Here is a 25,399-nt window from a genome sequence, read left to right on the forward strand (position 1 = left end):
CCCATGACTACTACCTTGTGGCTTCTGCACCTTTCCAAAATCTGTTTCCCAATCTGTTTCTCCACATCTCTGCTGCTATTGGGGGGCCTATAGTAAACACCCAACAAGGTGACTGCACCTTTCCTATTTCTGACTTCAGCCCATACTACCTCCAGAGGCAGATCCCCCTCAAACTTCCTTTCTGCAGCCGTTATACCATTTCTAATTAGCAATGCCATCCCCCTCCTTTTTTACCACCCTCTCTAATCTTACTGAAACATCTGTAACCAGGAACCTCCAACAACCATTCCTGTCCCTCTTCTATCCACGTTTCCGTGATGGCCACAACATCGTAGTCCCAGGTACCGATCCACGCCTTATGTTCACCCACCTTATTTCTGATACTCCTTGCGTTGAAGTATACGCACTTGAACCCATCTCTTTGTCCGCAAGTATTCCCTGTCAGCGCTACCTTCTTCACAGCCTCCCCACATACTTGGTCATCCTGACAAACAGCTAGCCTACTTGCTGGACTACAAGTCCGGATCCCATCCCCCTGCCAAATTAGTTTAAATCTCCCTGAAGAGTGCTAGCAAACCTACCCCCCAGGATATTGGTGCCCTTCTGGTTCAGGTGCAACCTGTCCTGCTTGTACAGGTCCCACCTTCCTCAGAATGCAGTCCAATTGTCCAAATACCTGAAGCCCTCCCTCCTACACCATCCTTGCAGCCACATGTTCAACTGCACTCTCTCCCTATTCCTTGCCTCACTGTCACATGGCACCGGCAACAACCCAGAGATGACTACTCTCTCCGTCCTAGCTTTTAGCTTCCAGCCTAACTCCCTGAGCTCCTGAATGACCTCCCCACCCATCTTCCTACCTATGTCATTGGTGCCAATGTGCACCACGACTTCTGGCTGCACACCCTCCCCCTTAAGGATTCTGAAGATACGGTCCGAGATGTCTCGGACCCTGGCACCCGGGAGGTAACAAACCATCAGAGAGTCTCGCCCATGTCCACAGAACTGCCTGTCCGTCCCTCTAACTATAGTCTCCTATAACTAGTGCTCTCCTCCTCTTCCCCTTTCCCTTCTGAGCCTCAGAGCCGGAACTCGTGCCAGAGACCCCGTCACTGCAGCTTACTCCTGCTGGGCCATCCCCCCCAACAGTATCCAAAGCTGTATACTTATTGTTGAGGGGAATGACCACAGGGGATCCCTGCACTGCCTGCTTCCTCCCCTTCCCACCTCTAACTGTTACCCAGCTACCTCTGTTCTCTGGCGTAACTATGTCCCTGTAGCTTCTATCTATCACCCCCTCAGCCTCTCAAATAATCCTCAGTTCATCCAACTCCAGTTCCAGTTCCCTAACGCGTTCTGTGAGGAGCAGGAGCTGACTGCATTTCCTGCTGACTGCATTTCCTGCAGATGAAGTCGGCAGGAGCATCGGTGGTCACCCCTACCTCGTACATCCTGCAGGAGGAACATTCCACTGCCTGTGCTGCCATTACTCTACACTTAGTCTCCAAAACAAGAACATTGAGTAGATTACCTGTGGACTTTAAAGTTAGGTTAGAGGAGGAGGATGGGAGGGAGGCCCTACTTTGTAGGGACAGGGAGCTCAGTTCAAGAGAGTAGTGCTGAGTTGGAGGGTTGGTTCTGAGATGAGATGGGGGAGGGGCGATGAGGAAACTGGTGAAGTCAACATTGATGCCGTGTGGTTAGAAGGTCCAAGGCAGAAGCTGAGGCTTTCTTTCTCCAACATCAGGTGGCTGGAATTTGGCATTGGAGGTGGCCCAGGACTTGCATGCCTTTGGCAGAGTGGGAGGGGGAGTTGAAGTGGTCGGCCACAGGGCGGTGGGGTTGTTTGGTGTGTGTTCCAGAGATGGCTCCCTGAAACGTTCCGCAAGTTAGTATCCTGTCTCCCCAATGTAATTTCTTCTGCATTGGAGAGACAGGACAGTAATTTGCGGAATGTTTAAGGGAACATCTCTGGGACACACACACCAAATAACCTACTGCCCTGTGACCGACCATCTCAACTCCCCCTCCCACTTCTCCAAGGGCATGCAAGTCCTGGGCCGCCTCCACCACCACCAAATCCAAGCCACCCGACACCTGGAGGAAGAACGCCTCATTTTCTGCCTTGGGACCCACCAACAATGCAACATCAATGTCGACTTCACCAGTTTACTCATTTCCCCTTACCTCACCTCATCACAGATCCAACCCTCCAACTCGACACCAACCTCTTGATCTGTCCTACTTGCCGATTTTCTTTCCCACCTATCCACTCCACCCTCTGCTATGACCCATCACCATCAACCCCCCACCCATCTCCATCTACCTATTGCCTTCCCAACTACCTTCCCCTCACCCCCCACATTCCTGATGAAGGGCTTACACCTGAAGTGTCACTGTTTCTGCTGCTCAGATGCTGCCTAACGTGCTGTACTTTTCCAGCGCCACTCTTTTTGACTCTAATCTCTAGCATCTGCAGTCCTCACTTTGTCTCAGTTCTTTTGTAGTTGGTCTAGTTAAGTTTACTGTCAACAGCAACCACTAGGTTATCATTTCTGTGGTATTAAACTATGGTAATGTTGTTAAATTTCAAGATAGATGGTTAGTTTTGCTTTAAATGGAGATGAAAATCTTCGAGAGAAAGTGAGGGCTGCAGATGCTGGAGATCAGAGCTGAAAATGTGTTGCTGGAAAAGCACAGCAGGTCAGGCAGCATCCAAGGAACAGGAGAATCGACGTTTCGGGCATTCCTGAAGAAGGGCTTATGCCCGAAACGTCAATTTTCCTGTTCCTTGGATGCTGCCTGACCTGCTGTGCTTTTCCAGCAACACATTTTCAGCTATGTCAAGGAAAAGGTTAATACATTAAGCATAATAATGAGGCTTTAAGCCTCAATGGTATTTACATTCAAAGTGTTGTTGGCTGGGGTTCCCAAATGCCAAAGGACCAGGCAGCTTTATTCAGGAGGTGGTTTTATCAATCCAGGCCTGCTGCAATGTTCCAGTTAAACTCAATGCAAACTGAAGGAACAGAATTTCATCTTCTGACTAGGTACGTTACAGCCTGCTGGTCTCAACAGCAATTAATAATGAGGCTTTAAGCCTCAATGGTATTTACATTCAAAGTGTTGTTGGCTGGGGTTCCCAAATGCCAAAGGACCAGGCAGCTTTATTCAGGAGGTGGTTTTATCAATTCAGGCCTGCTGCAATGTTCCAGTTAAACTCAATGCAAACTGAAGGAACAGAATCTCATCTTCTGACTAGGTACGTTACAACCTGCTGGTCTCAACAGCAATTCAACAACTTCAGATAATTTTATTTAATTATTTTTTTCACTGTTCTGTGCCTCTTATTTCTTGATTGTCTCTCTTTCTGTCACTCCGCACTCTCTCATCACCTTTTTCCTCTCCTCTTCCCCCTTTGCTACTCTTCTCGCCTGTTTTCCATTTTGCCTCTGCTTCACCCATCTTCCCCATCCCCCACATATTTTGTCACATAGCACTGGCTTCAGCCTTGGTCATTCACAGCTCCTAATCTCCCTATAATCTCTCTATGCACTGTCATTAACACGTCTTTATTGTCACCTTTGCTCCTGGAGCCATGTATATACACCTAGTATATATCTCAGCCTAGTATATATACACCTCTCTATTTCTCCACTTTTTTTTTAAACTTTGACAAAGGGTCAGTTAGACTCGAAACGTCAGCTCTTTTCTCTCCTTACAGATACTGCCAGACCTGCTGAGATTTTTCAACATTTTCTCTTTTGGTTTCAGATTCCAGCATCCACAGTAATTTGCTTTTATCCAAGATTAGTAAATTTGCAGATGACACTAAAATAGAAGGTATCGTGGACGGTGAGGAAAGTTATCAAAAATTGCAGCAGGACCTTGATCAGCTGGGGAAGTGGCCTGAGAAATGGCAACTGGAGTTTAATATTGATAAGTGTCAGCGCCTGCATTTTGAAAAGTCAAATCAAGACAGGAGTTTCATGATGAATGGTAGGACCTTAAAGAATATAGAGAAACAGAGGGATCTTGGAGTTAAGAAACAGAGGGATCTTGGTTCTCTGAAAGTGGAGTCATGGGTAGACAGGGCAAAGGCTGTGGTTTTTGGCACACTGGCCTTCATCCATCAGGAGACGGAGTATAGAAATTGGGAAGTTACACTGCAGTTGTACAGGATGTTGGTGAGGCTGCACTTGGAGTATTGTGTTCAGTTTTGGTGACTTTGCTAAAGGAAAGATGTTATTAAACTGGAAAGAATGCAGAAGAAATTTACAAGTATGTCGCTAGGACTCAACTGTCTGAGTTATAGGGAGAGGTTGGACAAGCTAGGACAGTTTTCTTTCGAGTGTAAGAGACTGAGGGGGAATCATTTAGAAGTGTATAAGATCATGAGAGGCATGGATAGGGTGAATGCGCTCAGTCTTTTTCCCAGGGATGGGGAAATCAAGGACTAGAGGACAACAGTTTAAGATTAGAGGAGAAAGAATAAAATGGAACCTCAGGGGCATTTTGTTTTAACACAAAGGGTGGTAAGCACGTGGAATGAGCTGCCAGTGGAAGTGGTTGAGGCAGGTACAGTAACAACATTTAAAAGGCATTTGAACAAATACATGGATAGTAAAGGTTTAGAAGGATATGGGCTAAATGCAGGGAAATGTGATTAGCATTGATGGACATTTTGGTCGGCATGGACTAGTTTGGGCCAAAGAGTGTGTCTCCGTGCTGTCAGACTCTATGACTCTATGACAATGGAGCTATCCTTTCCATTTCATTCCACCTAGGTTAAAATTACAGCATTCTCATTCTTTCAAATGAATTGGTTAAATTCATACATTAAATGGAGCTTTGGTTTTAAAGGAATCAAATGTGTTATAGATGACAAGTTACATGAAAATATAATTTAGCACAACGGCTATGAGGGTACAGCACCAACAACCAGACTTGAACCAGATTAAATATTTTTACCTCTGAAAAGATGTGTTAATTGCTCATTCAGCAACTCTGGAGTTTCTTGAAGAATTTCTGAAACTATTAGGGTGCTGCAGGATCCAACTGGCTCCAGGATAATTTCACACTGAGTAGAATGGAATCGTTCTTGTTCATGGTGGTCATGGTGATCGATTATTTTGATAACAGCTGTTTCAAGTGCTTTGTCATCACTAAAAGACAAAAGTATCAACTGTAATTTTATATTGTCCACATTTCCATACATATGTTTTGTTTGATTTCAATCACTAAGAATTTCAAATTTCATAAAAAACTTAAGAATGTATAAGTTCACCCAGCAAAACTACTCCTACAGGTTCATTTCTTCAAATTGTTTTCCTGTGTAGAATTGTTCAAGAACACATTTAAACTGAATCAGCCCCATAACTGTAAACAGTGTATTACTTAAACATTTAATTTCAAGTACTAAATGTTCCAAACACAGTATTTGTGTAATTGTTAACTATGTTACACTATTGGCTTAAATCAGCTGCCTTTAACTAACAAATCAAATTAGATTACTAATGGGAAAAATTGTTACTGTATGGTCCCAATATATAACACAGCTTTCCTATTAAGTGTGCACAAGATTAAAAAATGTTTCCTTCTGCACTTCTAAAAAAAAAGCCAAATAACCCAAGTTATTATCCAAAAGTGCCACTCTGTCTTTCCTTTGCAAATATTTAAGCCTTTAACTCTATGAAAGCACACTTTTGTTTGAAACATACACCTATTTGTTCCTATTCATTTGATAAATTAACATGGAAACCTTTAAATTTAGTGATTTCAGTAATATTGAAAGAAGATAATCCTTACGCCTCATACAAATGATAATAGTATTTATTTAAGCAAACATTAGTTTTTATCTTTAACAAAGGAGACAGTAGGAAACAGAATGTTACCCAAAAAAGGCAAATAAACTCAGTTAAAAGCTTTGGAAGTGTTGAAATATTTTAAATATCAAGCAGTGCTCAGCTCATTGAGTGAGCAGTCCCAATCTAGCAATCAAAACATTGGCAAGCATCCAGAAGAGAAACGCAAGCTTGACAATGGAGATTGTTGTTGATTAAATGAAACCCATGTAAGCTCTTTCATTTCACAATGTATATTTTGGTTTTACAATCCATTTTGTTCCACTGCCGTTGCATGTCCTCACTTAAAGGACAGGGCAATTCTAGGTGTTGACATGTAGCAGGTGGGGCAACTTAACAGCTATAAGCAATCCTGGAAAATTAGCTCTAGAGGCAATTAAAATTGTGCTGAAAAATTAAATCATTGACTAAATTCAAATCAAGAGTTCTCTTGCCATATTGATACCAAAACCTGATGAATCACTAACATTCTGCATTGGTTATAGTAAAGTTAATACTGAAGAAGAAAAAGAAGATGAATTTTAACCAATTCTCTAACTTGCGGAATCAACTGGAAATTCAGACTTTGTTACAGAGGTCAATATGCTTGAAGGTTACTGGCAGTTGGCGAGGGATCAGGATAAGCTCTACAATGACTGGAGCTGAAATTCCTTGTAAGGAAAACCAAATTTTGAAGGATTTTATGACAGAGTTAATAGCTATGTAACATGTAGACAGTAGAATCAATTTGTAAGATCTATGTTATTCGCAAATTATTGTTTATAATTGATCACAGTTTTCCTGTTAATTCATGTTTAGTTTATGTTGATTTTAGATATTAGGCGAATACCCAATATAGTGATTCATACTTGCTTTATGTGACTCTTGTAATAATAAAACTTCTTGTTTAAAAATCACAGAATTTTGAATCTTCACTCCTTTAGTAAATAAGGAATCACAAATTCTTTCCCTGCAAGATTTCGACAAAGGGAATACAGGTTTTCAGGAACTGGAGGTGGCTCCATTTTCATTCCTGTAAGAATCAACACAGCGAAAGAAATGGAAGTGTACTAGGATGCTATAAACTGTACATAGAATAACCCCAAAAATAAATTAGTTAAAAGTTGCATTCCCCACCTAAGAAACAGAAATTCATTGCCACTCTCCTTCCATTAAGCTTTCATAATATAGTCTCTTTGAAGTAAAGTGAGCATATCATACACACAGTGATCATCAAGGTGCCATTGAATTTCTTTTCTTGTTCATTAAATACTGAGGAATGTCTTTGCCTTCTTCTGAGATGATTATTTTATGTTATGCTTGATAACTTCACCATTCACATTAATCACATTCTCTTATTTCAATAATGAATGTGAGGTGTAAGCATAACTGCGAATCATCAGTTAGCTTAGAAGACTCTTGCTTGTTTATGATTTTTCAAATAAATATTGATATTTATTAATTTTGACTAGATTATTCATCTCCGACAGCCTCCTTTTTGGAAGGTATGCTCCAAGTCTGTCTTGGACTTGCACTTTTTCAAATGAAGCAGCTTTTTTTGCCAAAACTGTGAAATTAATTCCATTACTAAATTAAATTCCAGAAAATTACAAGCTTCTAATAGATATCTTGTTTTTTCTTCAATAGAAGAACTTCTGACTACAAGATAAAAAAAAATTAAGTAATTTTCACTCTTAAAGTAACTGGAAAAATGTTGACTCCAAAAACTAGTCAAGTTTTATTCAGATGAGACGTTATTTATCTAAAATGAAAATAGACCCTGCAAGAACAGTTCTCCAACTCCCTTTCCAGGCAGAGTCATCCAATTCCATTATTAAAATCTAGACCTTGCAATTCAGTTGAATAAACAATATTTTATTCCCTTTTATAATCAAGACAGAAAAAAATCTAAAATTTGAACATATAATTATCAGAATCAACTCATTTAAATTATGTTATTGAAAATTACAATCTTGAATTACTGTACCTCATTAGCATATTATGATTAACTAGTGTTAAAGTCAGCTTCCCTTCTCTGTTTAAGAAATGGAGGTCAATTTCATCTCTGAATATTAAAGATTCATCTGAAATATTCAGTTGTTGTAAGACGAACACAACTTCAGTGCGAAGAGGAAATTCCGAACGTTGTATATTCAGAACAGGCACATAAAGATCATCAGTTGATTGGGTCTGAAGAGGAAATACACAGTATAAATGCAGCAACATTTTAAATGAGAAAACATAAATATACTTGCTCATATTAAATCTCTAAAATTTTCACAGGTTCGCAAAATAAGAAACTCCTATAAGAAAGTCAAATTAATTAGGTAGTAGTACACACAGGTGATTATTTTACAACCATATGACTAAATTTATTTCCACTATCACTTAAGTGCATTTGACAATTTTAACATTAACTTGATAATATCAGAAACCAACAATGTGAAATTGGAATAGATCTCACTAATCAATGCTGTGGCCAACTAGGCACAGTTGACAGAAGACAGGAATTTGAGTGTGAAAGTCAGAATGAGGCCTCTTATGGTACAGGGGTAGCGTCATTACCTCAGAACCAGGAGGCCTACGTTCAAAACCCACCTTAAGAGGTGACCTTACAGAGGTTTATAAAATTATAAGGGGCACTAATAGGGTGAATAGCCAAGGTCTTTTTTTCCACAGCAGGGGAATCCAAAAGTAGATGACATAGTTTAAGGTTAGACTGGAAAGACTTGATAGGGAACTGGGGGCAATTTTTTCCAGTAGAGAGTGACTCATGTTTGGAAGGAGCTGCAGAAGTAGTGGTGGAGGTGAAAATAATTACAACATTTAAAATATATGTGGATAGGTCCATATAAGAAGGGTTTTAGACAGATATGGGTCAAATGGGACTGCATCAGTTTAGGATTGCAAGTTGGCATGGACAAGTTGGATCAAAGGGTCTGTTTCTGTGTTGTACAACTATGAGTCTATCACTGAAATGCTTTAAACTGAATTAAAACCGCTTTAAATGTTGCTTCCAAAATGGAGGCAACCTATGTGATCATATTGGGTCCCCCATCTCCATGATTTTATAAATCTCTTTTGCATTTTGAGGCTTGCATTCTTTGATACTTCTGCAAATGTTTTGCACCTTTTCACATTGAAAACAATGTCGTCTCATTGACAATTCAGCTTAAAGAAATGATTTTAGTTGAATAACAAAAACTTTGTTAACTTTCAAAATAGTTTAATAAACTCTTCTGCCCTCAACTTTTCCATGCTAATTATTACATATATAGTGCTGCTTTGGCAATTACCTTAATAGGTGTGTTTTTTTTCCACAAATACTTTTCTGAACAGCTTCTCTTGATTTTCAAAACATTTATAACTATGCTGGTTTACCTAACATTGTTTCATGACTCCCTTTAATTTCTCCTTAATTTAATTATGCCTAGAACTTTGCTTTTAAATACAAAATTTTCCAACCTTACTCAGGGACTTAACTAACATCATTTATCCAATATTGAACACTGTATCTCAGGATTACAATTTGGACAATTTATCTTGCAGCTTTGGTGACACCCTACTTATCTTCATCAGTTTTTGGATATATTTTGCTGTTTCAAGATCATTTGAGCATTTACAACTAGACTTAGACTGCTATCATCCCTACAGTCTTTTTATTGCTGGCCACTGCATTCACCGAAGCTGACAATCTTAGTGCACTTTTGAGGGGATTAATATTTAAAGATCCAGTCAGTTTTCTGACCTAATTGTTTTTCTTCTCTCGTCTTCTTCCTTCCCTCTTCTTGAATGACTGTGGCTTTCATACAATAGCTTTTTTTCCCACAATTTGTTCCCACTGTTGCTGCTTCTGCCTTGAGAGTCAATAGATCCCACTGCTGCTTACCAGTGCAGCCAATGCCTTATGAACAGATTTACTTCTATCAATCCCTTTTGCTGGTATTAGTCAAACTACTGATTATTTGAGAGGATAGATGCCTACATGATACCTTTGGTGAAAGACTTATCTCTGAATTCAATAAAGGAAAAACGATTTATTACAGGATATGTAGAATCTAATTATATCTAAGATACATTCTCTTCCGTAAAACATCACGTCCAACTTAAGGGTACAATAACAGCTACATGGAGAACTGGTACGGGACTGTGAAGAACTACAGAAGCAATTAGCTCCTCTGAAGAACAGTCCTTCATATGCTATAGATAATACTCAACCCTTTCAGGTCTTAACTTCATACAACACCTTCCCTGCAAGACTGTGAACAGAGTGGAGCAGGTAAGGCTGCAGTTGTCGTCACAGCTCAGGGCTATGACCACCTTACTCTTCACACGTCACAGAATGACAAAGCCTCTCGCATGCCAACTCCACCTCAAGGCATCTATTGAAGTCAACACTCTAACACCCCGTGTGTGCGTGGGTTTCCTCCGGGTGCTCCGGTTTCCTCCCACAGTCCAAAGATGTGCAGGTCAGGTGAACTGGCCATGCTAAATTGCCCGTAGTGTTAGGTAAGGGGTAAACGTAGGGGTATGGGTGGGTTATGCTTCGGCGGGGCGGTGTGGACTTGTTTCCATACTGTAAGTAATCTAATCTAATCAAAAAACATGGGTTCCTTTTCAATTATTGGACATCTGGAAGAGCATACAGTTGGGAACAAGTGAGCATCTCTCAGCAACCTGTGACTTCTTTAATAATATTGGCAGGTAGCCAGAGAGCAACAACTGTCTCGTACACAGTTCATTGACAAGGAGGGGAGGGAGAAGGAAGGGTAAGGAAAAGGATGCAGGTGGGGGAAGGGGAGGGTGAAAGTGGATTATGGCAAAGGGGACATGAGCCTGGACCAGGGTAAGGTGACTACTATGTTATCATGACTGTCTCTTTAAAATTCCAGAACCAGTTGCATCCAAATGTCCCAAAGCAAAAATCTTACTCTGGGGCCAACAAGCTGCCTGTCTTTTAAATTCTCCTAGCTACTGTATTGGGGTGTGAACCCAGATTTCCAGTAGGAAAAAATTACTGCAGAATCTGGAATCTGTACTGAAATCAAAAAGTGCCAGAAATTACAGCGGGTCAAGCTGCATCCAGAGAGAGCGGAAGTTAAAATTTTAACTGACAGTCTAACTGACTCTATCAGAGCACTGGTGTCTGTTGTCTCTCCAAGAATGCTGCCTCACCTGTTGTGACTTCCAGGGTTTTTGTTTTCAGTACTGATTCCAGCATCTGCAGTAATTTGCTCTAGCGAGAGTAGGCCACACTGGGTGTAGTGAATGTGATAGACCAGAATGGAAGTGGTACAGGTGAAATGCTGCATCACCTGGAAGGACAGCTTAGGCCCTTGGATGGTGAGCAGTGAAGAAGTGAAGGGGCAGGTATTGCACCTTCAGTAGTTACATGAGAAGATGCTGTGGGAAGGGGGGTGGTATTGGTGGTCATCAATCAATGAACTAAGGTGTCCCAGGGGAACAGTCCCTGCAGACGGGAAAGTGAGGGGAAGATATGTTTCGTGGTGGCTATCTGCTGGAATTGTCTGAAATGGCGGAGGTCGATCCTTTGAAAGTGGAGGCTGGTGGGATGAAAAGTAAGGACAAGGGGGACCCGATCATGCTGTTGAGAATGATGGCAAGGGGCAACGGCAGAAGCACAGGTGACAGGTCAGATGCAGTTGAGGACCCTGTCAACCACAGTGGGTGGGAAACCACAGTTATGGAAAAAGGAAGCCATGTCAGCAATGGTTTTTTGCAAGGTGGCATCATCCAAACAGAAATCACACAGGCGAAGAAACTGGGAGAATTGGGTGGAATCCTTACATGACATGGGGTGTGACGAGCTGTATTGAAAGTAGCTAAGGCGGTCAGTAGCTTTGTAGCAGTGGCAGTGGACAGTTTATTCCTCAAAATGGAGATGGAGGTGTCAAGGAAAGGAAGGGAAGTGTCGGAGATGGACCACGTGAAACTTATAGAAGGGTGGAAATTGGAGGCAAAATTAACAAATTTTCTAAGATACAGGTGGGAGCATGACATCGCACCAAAACAGTCGATGTACAGAAAAGAAAGAAAAAGTGTTGTGGGAGGAGGCATGTAGGGCTGGAACCAAATACCCCACTAAAAAAGCTGGCATAACTGGGACCTATGCAGGTGCCAGTTAAAAGAGAAGGCTGCCAACATCAAAGACCCACCCCACCCCAGCATTACTCTCTTCGAACCTCTTCCATCCGGCAGAAGACAGAGCAGCTTGAACACATATCAACAGGTTCAAGAACAGCTTCTTCCCTGCTGTTATTAGACAGCTCAGATTTCAAATTAGAGAAATTAGACATTAACGTTGACCTTGATTTTGTGCACCTCCTGTGCCTCATAACCTTGAAAGGCTCACTGTAAGCACCCCATGATCTATATGTCCTTGTTTGTTATAATCTGCCTGTACTGCTCACAAAATAAAACTTGTCACTGTACTTCAGGTTCATGCGACAATAATAAAATCAAAAATAAATTGTTCAGTGGGAGAACAAGTTCAGCCAAGCAGAAGAGCATGGTGGTGGAAGAAGATTGTTCAGATCTCTAGTCAAGGAAGAAGCAGAGAGTTCTCAGTTCTCCTGGTGGGGAATGGAGGTCTAGAAGGATTGAACACCCATGGGTGAACAGGAGGCAGTTAGGGCCAGGGAACTAGAAGTTGTCAATATGGTGGAGGGAATCAGAGGAATCGCAGTTATAGGTGGGCAGAGTCTGGACAAGTGGAGAGGGGATGGAGTCAAGATAGGAGGAAATGAGCTAAGTGGGATAGGAACAGGCTGATACTATGGTACTACAGGGACAGTCTGGTTTGTGGATTTTGGGAAGGAGGTAGGAACAGGTTGTCTGGGGTTCCAGCAAATCTCTGGTCTCTGAATTACTAGCATATTATCACTGTGCCACCATCTCCAACTTAGTGACATTTATATAATGCCATTTAGGTCTTCAAAATATTTCACGATGCTTAATAGCCAATAGATTACTTCCTTAAGTTTAAATATCTGTTAAGTAGACAAACATTGCAGCAATTATTCACACAGCGAAGTCTCACAAACCATAGTAATCTGCCAGTGCTTTTTGTGTTAGGATATTATTTATCCTCCATATCAGGCAAGTGAATCCTTAGGTTAACATCTTATCTAAAACAGCATCATCCTTACTACTGCATTAAAGCTCCAGCCTAAGTTATGTTACCTGTGTTATAGCGGATAAACACTCCATTGGGGAAGTAATGTAATGATCCATTGAACTTCCAACTGACTGGAATTTTTCCTCTACTTGTAACAAACAAGGTAGGGAGAGACCCTGCAGTGTAACTGTTCAGGATATGTTGTTCCACCTGGTATTCAATTAATATCCACTTTTCACTTTCTTCTACTTCAGGATTTCAAAATAACCAATGTGATCAAATCTTGGAGGTGAGTTTAAACCATCAATCTAATGACAGAATCCTAAATGCCACAAAGCTAAACTGCACAACACTCAGATGAGAAGTATTGAATGGCAATGTTTCAGGTTTAATAATGCTTGGATGGCCATATGAATGCTTTTGATTATATCTAATTTTGAATTATTTTATACTAAATTTGAATTGGACAAGAATGGCATGCTACTCATACTATACTTTCTGCAGAAACTATGCTCTTCAATGACATTCAAACAGTCAGTATGTGCTGATAAATGTAGGTGTAAATTCTCTGGCTTGTTAGTCCCTGGACTGAATTTGACACTGTTTTTTTTGATTAAGTCCAAAGTTAGAGGGATTTCCACCAAGGTCTAGAGAGATTTTTTGCCATATCTTACAAACTCATCTCATTAATAACCTATCCTGCCCCATGGCATCCATCATAACAGAGTTCAGCCCCATCTTACCATTCCCACAACAATTTGCCTCACAGCACATATCCCAAATTTTATAAGAACATAAGAACTAGGAGCAGGAGTAGGCCATCTGACCCTTCGAGCCTGCTCTGCCACTCAATACGATCATGGCTGATCTTTTCATGGACTCAGATCCACTTACCGCATTCTCACTGTACCCCTTATTTCCTTTATTGTTTAAAAAAATCTATCTTAGCTTTAAAATGTTTACTGAAGTAGCGTCAACTACTTCACTGGGGAAGGAATTTCATAGATTTTACAACCCTCTGGGTGAAGAAGTTCTTTCTCAATTTAGTCCTAAATCTGCTCCTTTTAATCTTGAAGATTATGTCCTCTTGTCTGAGTTTTATCTACCAGTGGAAACATCCTCTTTATTTCTAAATTATCTATTCCCTTCATTAGTTTATACATTTCTATAAAATACCCTTCATTCTTCTGAATTCTAATGAATATAATCCCAGTTTACTCAGTGTCTCATCATAAACCAACCCCCTCAACTCTGGAATCAACCGAGTGAACCTCCTCTGCACCCCCTCCAGTGCCAGTACATCCTTTCTCAAGTAAGGAGACCAAAACTGCACACAGTACTCCAGGTATGGCCTCACCAGCACCCTGTACAGCTGCAACATAACATCCCTGCTTTTAAACTCAATCCCTTTAGCAATGAAGGACAAAATTCCATTTACCTTCATAGTTATTCATTGTACCTGCAGACCAACCTTCTGTGATTCAGGCAAAAGGAAATCTAGGTCCCTTTGTATAGAAGCATGCTGCGACATTTCACTATTCAAGTATTAATCCTTTTCACTGCTACTCCTACTGAAATAGATGATTTCACATTTCTCCGGCATCACTTGCACTTCCAACATCTTTAAAAGACTGTTGCACACCCAGGCAAGCACCATCAGTCCAGAGCTGCCTTTCATGGTTCCTGGTGCCAGATGGACACCATTTATGGGCAGGGGCAATCCTGATGAATGAGTTTTGTGGATGTGCGGTTTCTTCTTCCCACCCAACAGTGAAAGCCACAGCATCAGTCCAAGGTGAGCACCTGGGTGAAAGCAGCTCAGTCACCTTGAGAAATGCACAGCACAGTACAGTACAAAGAAGACAAATGACCTTCTGCACTCCGCCAATGTAAGTATCATCTTTCTGATACCTCACTCTCATTATCTCCACTACTGTACCACTCTCACTAATGCCTGCAACGTATTCCTTCACTTGCTTTCATCTCCTTTATACCTGCCTCTCTCTCAGACACAAGATGGGTGGTGGGGTGCCCAACATTCAGTTCTTTATCTCTTATGTGGGCAGCATCCCAACTCTGGCTGTCCAACCATTTCCAAGTCCTGAGAATGGTATCAGAGGCTGCCCCTGACTTACCATGCCATAACCTCCTGATCAAATACTATCCCTGACATCTGCTGAAAACTGTGACAAGCTTCCTGCCTTTGTCTCAATGTTGAATGGGATGGCAAGACAGAAGTAACATGAATCTGGTATCTTCGGTTGAGGGGGAAAAGCACAAAAAAATGCAAGGTGAAGCAAAGCAAGGCAGACATGATGTGAGGGTCTCAGTAGGCTCAGAGTGAATGAGTTCTATGACAGCAGTAAGCAAATGGTCTGGACACGTAGTCTGGTCCAGTCCATGACTTGCATGCATGACCCTAAACGCAGTGTCTTTGCTGCAGTATTATAATGAGAATTGCCAATCCAACCCAAGGTGCAGCTTTGAAGTACAGATGTGTGCTGCACGTGGATTGGAGATGCATGTTGGGTTCCATGTTGGGTTCCGTTGACATCTAGCATGTTTGGGGAGTTTTGTAAGATGAGGCTGGATATGAATGTGGCAAGTTGGGCCATCAACAAGGTCTTGAACAAGCAACAGGGTCTCCCATAATGATCTCACCACAGTCTCCTGCCCACAGACCCCAGATTCCATCATATATGTTTAGTCATACAGGAGTCTACACTTGAGAAAGTGTAACAATGTAGCAGTGAAAAAACATTTTAACATCAGAAAGACCAAATTTCATATCAGATGTCTGGGCCCTATTTGACCTCTCCGATTCCTTAAAGTTCTTTGAAGGCCACCAAAAGAGTTTTCCCCAAGTCCCAGTGTGCATACACTCCAAGTAACATCATTAAAATCTCATTACAATGAAAAATTGAAACTAGAATCACCTAAAGAGGACATGTAAAAGATGCATTTTATTTACAATTGCCCTTATCATCACAATGGTCATTGTGCGTATAATAAACAAGAGCTGCCAAATATTTCAGGCCTGGCTGTAATAATTGCAGCATTTTCTGTTTTCCTGCTCTCACCTGAAACTATAACTAACACTGGAGACGAGCCCACAAGGTGCAATTTGAGCTGTGTTTTGCTGTTCACTTGGCTTCCAAGTCCACTATCATCCTGGGCTCTGCTTCCATTGAGAGAAGTTTGCCATGACTGTGGGAGCTGTTGCACTGGCAACTTAAATTGTTTTACAAGAGTTTCTAAGAACCAAGAGACCACCCTTGAACTGAAAAGTAGAAACCAAGAAATCTCCTCTCAGAACAAACCTTAAAATCTATGCTGCCACTCTCTCTAATAATTCCAATCCTTTTCCGTGCATTCTTATCAGATATTTATCCATTTATTTCATGTTAATGATGAGTCGTTACCTCCATGGCCTAGAGCTGGTAAAGGATTCCACAATCTTATAGCAATGTGTTTAAGATCCTTCCTCATTGGTTATGTCCCTCTTTTTGCTGCTGTCATTCCATATTGTTGCTGGCTCTGCTGCTCCAAACTCCAGACTGAATAGTGGCATCTGCTTCATCCCACTCAGTTCAGACACCATTTCACATGCCTTACACTTCTCTTTCTTCGTCTCCCTCAAGCTACTACTCCCTATATGACATCCGAACTTCCATTCCACAATAGCCTGGTCATTCTCCTGCCATTTCAAGGGACATTCCCGTTAAATGCCAGGAATTCCTCCACGAAGTTCAGGATTGCATCCAAATGCCATTGTGAATAGCGACAGCCACAATTCTTGACTGTTCAACCCCTAATTTATCTCCACACTTTGGAAGCAATCTGCGTCAATGATCAGACGATGTCACAGAAGGATATGGATAGGGATAATTTAAACATGATGTTTACCATGTAAATAATCCAGAGACAGACCCCAGGAATATCAATCCCATTTTGGAGAGTGCATGGTTTTTCTAATGCAGCTTGAAGCCTTTGTAGAATTTGGAATTTTTTACCCAGCCTATCAGCAAAGAAGCTCCGTATTCTCAGAACAGAACTGCACAAGCATTCAATCCCAGATAGAGAAGAGTTTTCAAGGAGTGCTGAGTGAGGAGAACTCTATTCCACAAATCATGATCTTTTTTCACCCTTTGCCATCTGAGTGAGTGATAGATTTATTGTCACATGTATATTACAGTAAGAATACAATAAAACACAGTGAAAAACTTTTATTTGCTATAATTTAATAATAAGGATAAAAAATAACAATAAAACAGTTCTAAACCTGCATATCACCAACGCCTGCGCCACCATCCCCCCTCCACCGCTTGGCCACCTTCTACACCAGACCCAATTAATGTCAACTTCATCAATCCTCAGGCACCATGTTTGCCACTGGGCGATACTCCTCCGCCACTGCCTGTGCCAGATCAGCCAACATCAGGGTTGTGTTTCTCACCACTGAGCCCACCTTGTCACTGTGATGCCCATTCATCAGCGTCTGCTGCCACCAGCACTGGACCCAATAACAACAAAGTCACCGATCCTCAGGCACCATCTTTCGCCACTGGGCCTTTCTTGCTAACGGAAACCTCCACTGACATAGCAGCCAGCAATTCTGATGCCAGGGCTTATGCTGCCCCAGAAAAGGAAATGAGGACTCGTCGAGTTCTATACTATACTTTCACCACTGCTGATGCTGTCTGAGCTCAGGACAAGTGGTAAGTAAAAGGTATAGAGGGGGAAAAAAAAACAAAAACAGAGAGAAAATAAACTAAAAAGGAAAAGAAAGACTGTCGGAATGGCCAAGTTCCGGCCCAGGACACCTATTCTAATGCCATCTTGTTCAGGCTGTAAATTAATTTTGTGCACTTCAGTTGCCCATAATTTAACAGACACTGTTTTTAAAGTGCAACTTGTGTTTATTTTACTGTAAGTTATTCAGGATTGTCATTAGTGTTCTTCTTTTGTGGATATCTATTTACAGATATTTTAAATATTTCATGAGATATGGTTATCACTGGTCAGCATTTACTGTCGATCCCTAATTACAGACAACAGTTAGAGCCAACCATTTATCGGTGTCCGCTGTCACATGTAAACCAGGTAAAGATGATAGCTTTCCTTCCCGAAAAGTTCATTCATGAATCCAATGGGGTTTTTCTTCAACAATCGATAATGGTCACCACATCAGGCTAGTTTTTAACTCCAGGTTCTTTTTATATTCAATTCAAGTTTCACTCTCTGCCCAGAACATTGACCTGGGGTTCGGGATTACTAGTCTAGTGACATTACCATGACACTACACCATCTCTGCAGTGAAGGTCACCATTGCTCATCTCTCAGACAGAGATGGCTGCTAGTTGATTTAACTGGAGGGTCACCACACCTCGAGAAGGCAGAATCTTCACAGTGACTTCACCAAGTACAGGAATTGAACCCAAGCTGTTAGTGGCATTATGCATTGCAAACCACTGATCTAGCCAACTGAGCTAACATACTGTATCTACTTAGCTCACTGCTGTGGTCAGCCTTTGTGAAAAGCACATTATTACAGTAACTAGACTTCAGAAGAATTTAACTGGCTTTGAAGCCTCTCCTGAAGGTGGGACAGCACTAGCTAGATGTCAAATTCCTAACAAATATGCTAGGGGAAAAAATGCTCCTTTAAGAACTCTCTTCCACCTGTACAGAAAATTGAAAAATTGCAAAATTTCAGAAATTTCAAAATTATGTCATTTAATGATTTGCTTTCAATGTAAGAACACTTAACATCACTCTCAAACCTCATCTGAATCTAGTTGCCAAGAACACTCCCATCATTAGAAAATCTAACTAATTTATATGCTACAGTTCAAGAGATGACCAGTTAGCTTTACTTTGTAATTCATCACTCCTGCCTTGATTTGTATACATATAGATTTTTTTAAGTTGTAAAAAAAAAGTGTATTTTGCACAATGCTTGTACCTTATAAAGGAAATAAGCATAGGCTAAAGTTGAAACAGCAGAATCCAGATCACATTTGTTGTCACCAAGTACAGCATGAACTCTAGGCAGGTCATTTCCATTCATCTGTAAAATAAAGATAACCATGAACAGCATATAACCAAGTCTAATTTTATGTATAAAATATGACATAAGTATATATAAATATGTAACTTTTGCACAAAATGCATTAATTTTAATGTATTGTAGAGTTAACTGAATCAAATAAATATATACCAGCTTCCAGGAAAATGAGAAAACTGGAGAGAACAAGCAAATTCAGACTTATGAATAAATGTCACTGTACTTAAGTAATAAACACATACATCAACTTGGGATATACAAAATAAACTGATCAAAATCTCTAATAATTAGTTCAGCTCATATAATGTGATTGCACAATATTCAGCTTGACACAGCTGTACCAGCCAATACAGCAGACAGCTGAAACTGACAACCGGAAGCGGCAGGGACAGGCCACTATAAATGCCGGAGGAAACACCACAGAAGCACTTCACAGGAGGCTCCCAAGCACTGAGGATGTCACCTAGACAGGGGACGAAACGTTTGCAACAAAAACTTCCAGCTCGGCGAACAGAACCACAGCAACGAGCACCCGAGCTACAAATCTTCTCACAAACTTTGAACAGCATCAAGCCCAAGTTTCTGCCCATACAGTATGTGATTGAATCCTCCAGTTATATCTATTTCTTTTAAACTGAGCAAGCCAATACTCTCCATGAAATCTAATACTCAGAGCAAACTCAGTTCCAGAAGTTGGTAGGTGGCAACATGCAATTGTACACCAACAATTGAAGGGACTATTGTCAGGTTTTCACCATGTTACTCAGGACAGTCCAAGAGTCCCTGAATAGGAGTTCAAAAGGAGAAATGAATATGAGAATTGCAAGACACGGAGAGATTATACCCTTGACATTGCATGTATTTTTAGCTCTGCTGTAGAGAAAGTCACTGAACTACACTGGTTTTGTATAGGTGACTCCATGAGATAGCTGCTGGCAAAAAAATGGAGTTGTGCTGGTGAATAAGGACTAGAGTACAGCTTTAGCAGTCAGAAGAAGTGTAGAGCCAGAAAAAGAAAGACAGGCAGTCAAAAGAGGCACAGTCATTAAAACAGTCCATGACAGACAGCTAAAAGTAAATTTCAAGGTCAAATTAGTAAAAGTTCTTTATCTTTCCTAATTCAAATTTGCAAATTGGGAAAAAATGCATATTTTTGGATTACTTCCTTCATTGTCTACAAATCTCTGGATGAAGTTTAACACGGTGACTTGAACTGGGTCCATTTTTCATATTGGACTGATGCCTTCTAAACATGAAGTTCAAACTAACCGTACTTCCAGATATTGACATGGAAACAGAAGTAAAAAAAAAAATGCAGACTTCGATCCTGGACGATCTGTATCTTGGTCTATTACTTACCTTGGTTCCACATCCTAACAAAATAAATCTATTAATCTTGGTTTTGAAGTTTTCGAAATGTGTGTTCATCATTTGAGGTGAGTGTTCAAGATTTTCAGTGCTCTGTGCGAGAACATGTTTCCTGATGTCACCATGAACAGACTAGCTCTCACTAAGTTATGAACTCTTATTCTGAGTTTCCCTCTATCTATCCTATTAATCATCGTCATCTCAGTTCAATCACTACTTAATCTTCCATTCTCAAAGGAACACAAACTCAGCTTGTGTAACTAATCCACACAAATGAACCATTTCATCCCCATCATAATTCCATAAAAAAACTAGGCTTCATTTTACTTTCAATATAATTCAACCTTTTTAGTCCCTATCTCATCCCTAGGATGTAGTGTTGAGAACTGAACAGAATACTGCACATGTTGGCTAATCACAGCCTTAAACAACTGCAGCATAATTTTCAGTGTTTTTTTTGGGGGGGGAACAACTCAAAGTTTGAGAGAAGGTTTTGGGGCGGAACAACTCAATTGCCTACATTCACTGAAGGTAAGAGATTACATTGTACAGACATGCATTCCATCCATCACTGACACTCAATAGCAGCAGTATATTCTACCTACAAGATGCCCTTCAGAAATTCATCAAATATCCTTAGGCAGCACCTTCGAAACTCACCACCACTTCCATCTAAAAGGTTGAGGACAGCAGATACAGGGATGACCTCTACCAAATCACTCACCATCCTGACTTGGAAATATATCATTGATCCTTCACTGTTACTGGGTCAAAATCTCACAACTCCCTCCCTAATGGCCTGTGGGTCTACAAGCTATTGCAGCAGTTCAAGACAGCAGCTCACCACCACCTTCCCAAAGGCAACTAGAGGCAGACAATAAATACCAGCCAGTCAGTGATGCCCACATCTCCCGTGTGAATTTTAAAACTCCATGAACAATGAGATGTGTGTGCATCTCCTTCTTTCTTGCAACTTCGCTTCTGCTAAATGTTAAAAACATGAGAAGAGTAGCATTTAAAACTGTATTTTCAAGCACATCACATATACCAAAAGTAAATGAATCCATATTTGGAAACGAATAGTGAAAATGAAGGTACCTCCCAGAATACTGTCAGTTCAAAACTGGTGCTGTTGAAGATAATGGTGGGAATTAAGAAACAAGCACCCAATGCCATTAAGCAAAAGCAGAGAGTTTTAAATTCTACTGAGAGAATCATCACATTAAAGAAAGTTTTTGTTAAGAAAGTTTGTTTGAAGCTAGACCAACGTTACCAACACTTATCCGCTATGCTTTTAACAAAGGCAACTTGTATACGTATATAGAAATTTTAAAAATAGCTAAGTATTCCTGGAACCTCACCAAGTTTAATCTAACAAACCTTGACATTGAACTGGAAAGAGCCCGTTAATGATTTTAAAAACTTGGTCAAAGAGTCAAGAGCATTTTTAATGATGAAAGACAGGAAGATAGATGGAAACATCTGGTGAGGGAATTCCATAGTCCAAGGCCTAAGGAACAAAAAAAAAGTGTCAGTAAACAAAGAGACCTTGGAGTGCAGGTTCACAGTTCCTTGAAAATAGAGTCACAGGTAGATAGGATAGTGAAGGTGGCTTTTCGTATGCTTTCCTTTTTTGGTCAGAGCATTGAGTACCAGATATAGTTGGAAGGTCATGTTGTGGCTGTACAGGACATTGGTGAGGCCACTTTTCAAGGATTGTATGTAATTCTGGTCTCCCTTCTATATTAAAGATGTTGTGAAACTTGAAAGGGTTCAGAACAGATTTACAAGGATGGTTCCAGGGTTGGAGGGTTCAAGCTGCAGGGAGAGGCTGAATAGGCTGGGGCTGTTTCCCCAGAACGGAGTCTGAGGGGTGACCTTATAGAGGTTTATAAAATCATAAGAGGCATGGATGGGATAAATAGACAAAGGTCTCATAAGAGGCATGGATGGGATAAATAGACAAAGGTCTTTTCCCTGGGGTGGGAGAGTCCAGAACAGGGGCATATGTTTAGGGTGAGAGGGGAAAGACTTAAAGGGACCTAAGGGGCCACTTTTTCACACGAAAAGTGGTGTGCGTACGGAATGAGCTGTCAGAGGAAGTGATGGAGGCTGGTACAGTTACAATGTTTAAAAAGCATCTGGATGGGTATATGAATAGGAAAAGTTTAGAAAGATATGGCCAAATGTTGGCAAATGGGACTAGATTAGTTTAGGATATCTGGTTGGCATGGATGAGTTGGGCCAAAAGGGTCTGTCTCCGTGCTGTAAATCTTTATGACTTTATGACTCTAATAGCATGGACACCCACGTGGATTAAAAATTAGGATATGTAAGAGGGTAGAACTAGCAAAGAGCCAGTTTGGAGGGCTGTGAAGCTGGATACATAGAAAACCACACAAAATACATGGTTGTTGTGAGTAAATGAGAAAACTGGGAAGGCAGTTCAAATGGTCCTTGTTTGCAGAGTTTGCTGAGATGGTTCTTTTGAAGATTAGAATGCTGTTTTGCAATCTTCTTTCACCTTTGCTTGCTTGGAAGCACAAGTTCACACTTATAAAGGCATATTAAGATGTCTTAATTAAAGTCATAGCTTACAGCAACTAATGAGGAAAAATAATCTGCCTGTCTCCAAACTGGAGATTTTTTTTATTGCACAATAGAAACAGCTCCTTCCTTTCAGAGGACAAATGGCTTCTCCCCTGAACTTTCACACTCCTAAGCTACCTGAGAGACAAAGTTGCTGGCAGACAGGAAGTTTTTGTCATCGGTAAATGATCACTGTTTAATTAGCTACTTGTTGCCAGCCAAATTCCCATTTATACAGAACCCTCTGATTCCTGTAACTAAACATTCCTCAGGACCATTTGAACATACAACAACATAAACAGCACTTGAGTGTCAGATAACTTCAACAATCCTTGATTTTTAAACCAGTCATTTTCGTCATTTCAATTTACCATTAAAAATTGAAATAAATGAAAAAGATACATCTTTATCTTGAACAGGAACTTGCAGGTGGTGTTTTTTCCCTCTCCCACAAATCTGTTGCTATCCTTCTTGTAGACTGCATTTGTCATGGGTTTAAGTTTGTAAATGTATGTCAGTCATTTCTTTAAAAAAGTTCTGCTGTGAACATATGCCTTTTTTAACCAATTTAAATACTGTGGTAACTAGGAAATTTCTGGGTCTGACATTGTTTTAGGTTTAGCAGAGACTTGAACATAACTGAACAGCAAATTTATATGTATTGTTTTAAGTGTCTCTCTACCTTTATGCAAGATTGGAATGTTGCAAGGCAATCAATAACTAAGTTTAATATCTTGTTTGGGAAATGCTAATGGAGTTCCTCAGAGATAGCAGACTGTAATGATAAATTTGTCTTTAAGAGCTCCACAGACATGAAGAATAAAAATTTCTAAGCTGCGAATTAAAAATCCAGGACTCAATAAGAAGAAAAGACAAATCACTTTTCCAAAATTAATACATTTTGGACACAATTGCATATTGAATTAAATCATAAGGAAAGATCAATGAAGTTTGAAATACACAGTTCCAAAAACAAAATCAGCACTAAAAGCAATAGCTGCATCTTGAAAATGTAATGAAATTTGTCCCAAGATTAAATACCGATGTCAAAACTGCTAAGTAATCAAAAGGACAATTCCACATTTTCAAATAACTTGCAAATCTAGAAAAAGCTTTCAAGATAAAGCAATTAATCAAATTTCTCCCACTACCAATGTTGAATAATTTAGGCAAATGAATAGGAACCACATGACAAGTTGAAGTACCACATTGAGTTAAGGTGTGTGGAACAACACGGTATAAAATCATGGTCCCATGCATGGAGAAAAGGAAATGAGTGTCGTTAAAGCTATTGGAAGGAGGGATGGATCAGCTTGGGATGTTTGTTTGTTTCCAGCATTGCTAAACATTGGTACATTGCAGTGTTGTTGCTTATACCAATACTATAAATCAGGTGGTTGTCAGTGTACAGTCCCAAATTCTCCAGATCACCTCAAGAATAAAGCCATGATAGTCAAAATGCAGTGCTGATGATTCTTAAAGCTTATGCACTCATCATACACTCAGGTCAAAATGAGAAATCGGGTTTTGAGTGCCTAAATAACATGCAATTCAAGATGAAGGGCTTGTGCTCAAAAAGTCAATTCTCCTGCTCCTCGGATGCTGCCTGACCAGCTGTGTTTTTCCTGCACCACACGCTTCAACTCAAATTCAATTTCAGAGCTTTACTCCAGTTACTATCCATTTTGTAGAAAGAATATGGAAAGACAATATAAATAAGACCACAATACATAAGAAGAAAATTGGCCATTCAGTCCATCATATATACTCTGTCATTCAATGAGATCCTGGTTTATCTGATAATGCTCAAGCTGTACATTTTTGCTTTGTCCCCATGGTCCTCAATTCCATTACTGATTAAAAATCTATCTTAGCCTTGAATATACTAACTGCCATCTGTAGCAAAGAATTCCATAGATCCACTACCCTCAAGAAATTTCTCATCATCCACATCTTAATTGGATGACCCTATATTCTAAGGTTATGCCCTCTGGCCTTAGACTTTCCCACAAGGAGAAACAACTTTGCCACATTACTCTGTCAGGTCCCTAAGATTCTTGTGTGTCTCCATAAGGCCATCTCTCATTCTTCTCTGTGCTAAGTACAGGTATAATCTATTCAACTTTCCCTCATATGACAGTTCCGCCATATCTGATGGCAGTCCAGAGAACATTCACTAGACTATCTCTGATGGCAGAACATCTTTCCTTAGATAAAGGGCCAAAACTGTTCATATTATTTCAGCTGTGGTTTGGTTGTGAATTGTTTAGTTTTATCAAAAACTTTCAACTTTTACACTCCACTCTTTTGAAATACAAGCCAACATTCCATTTGCCTTCCTTATTACCTGCAGAACCTGGATGCTAACGTTTTGGGACTCATGGACGAATTTCC

General features: G+C 40.4%; 1 protein-coding gene across 2 annotated transcripts in view; it reads right to left on the bottom strand.

Moving 5' to 3' along the window:
* The window catches only part of LOC122561080 (protein prune homolog 2-like), a 424,382-nt gene that overhangs the window by 331,132 nt on the left and 67,851 nt on the right, over positions 1–25,399 (bottom strand). For both annotated transcript variants that reach the window (XM_043712461.1, XM_043712468.1), the window contains exons 2-4: positions 18,947–19,051; positions 7,831–8,033; positions 4,972–5,165 (exon numbers count right to left, since the gene is read on the bottom strand). In XM_043712461.1, coding sequence (XP_043568396.1) covers positions 4,972–5,165; positions 7,831–8,033; positions 18,947–19,051 — 502 coding nt within the window. The remainder of the gene's footprint in view (positions 1–4,971; positions 5,166–7,830; positions 8,034–18,946; positions 19,052–25,399) is intronic.

This window comes from Chiloscyllium plagiosum, chromosome 2, assembly GCF_004010195.1.
Source record: "Chiloscyllium plagiosum isolate BGI_BamShark_2017 chromosome 2, ASM401019v2, whole genome shotgun sequence".
Classification (NCBI taxonomy): Eukaryota; Metazoa; Chordata; class Chondrichthyes; order Orectolobiformes; family Hemiscylliidae; genus Chiloscyllium; species Chiloscyllium plagiosum.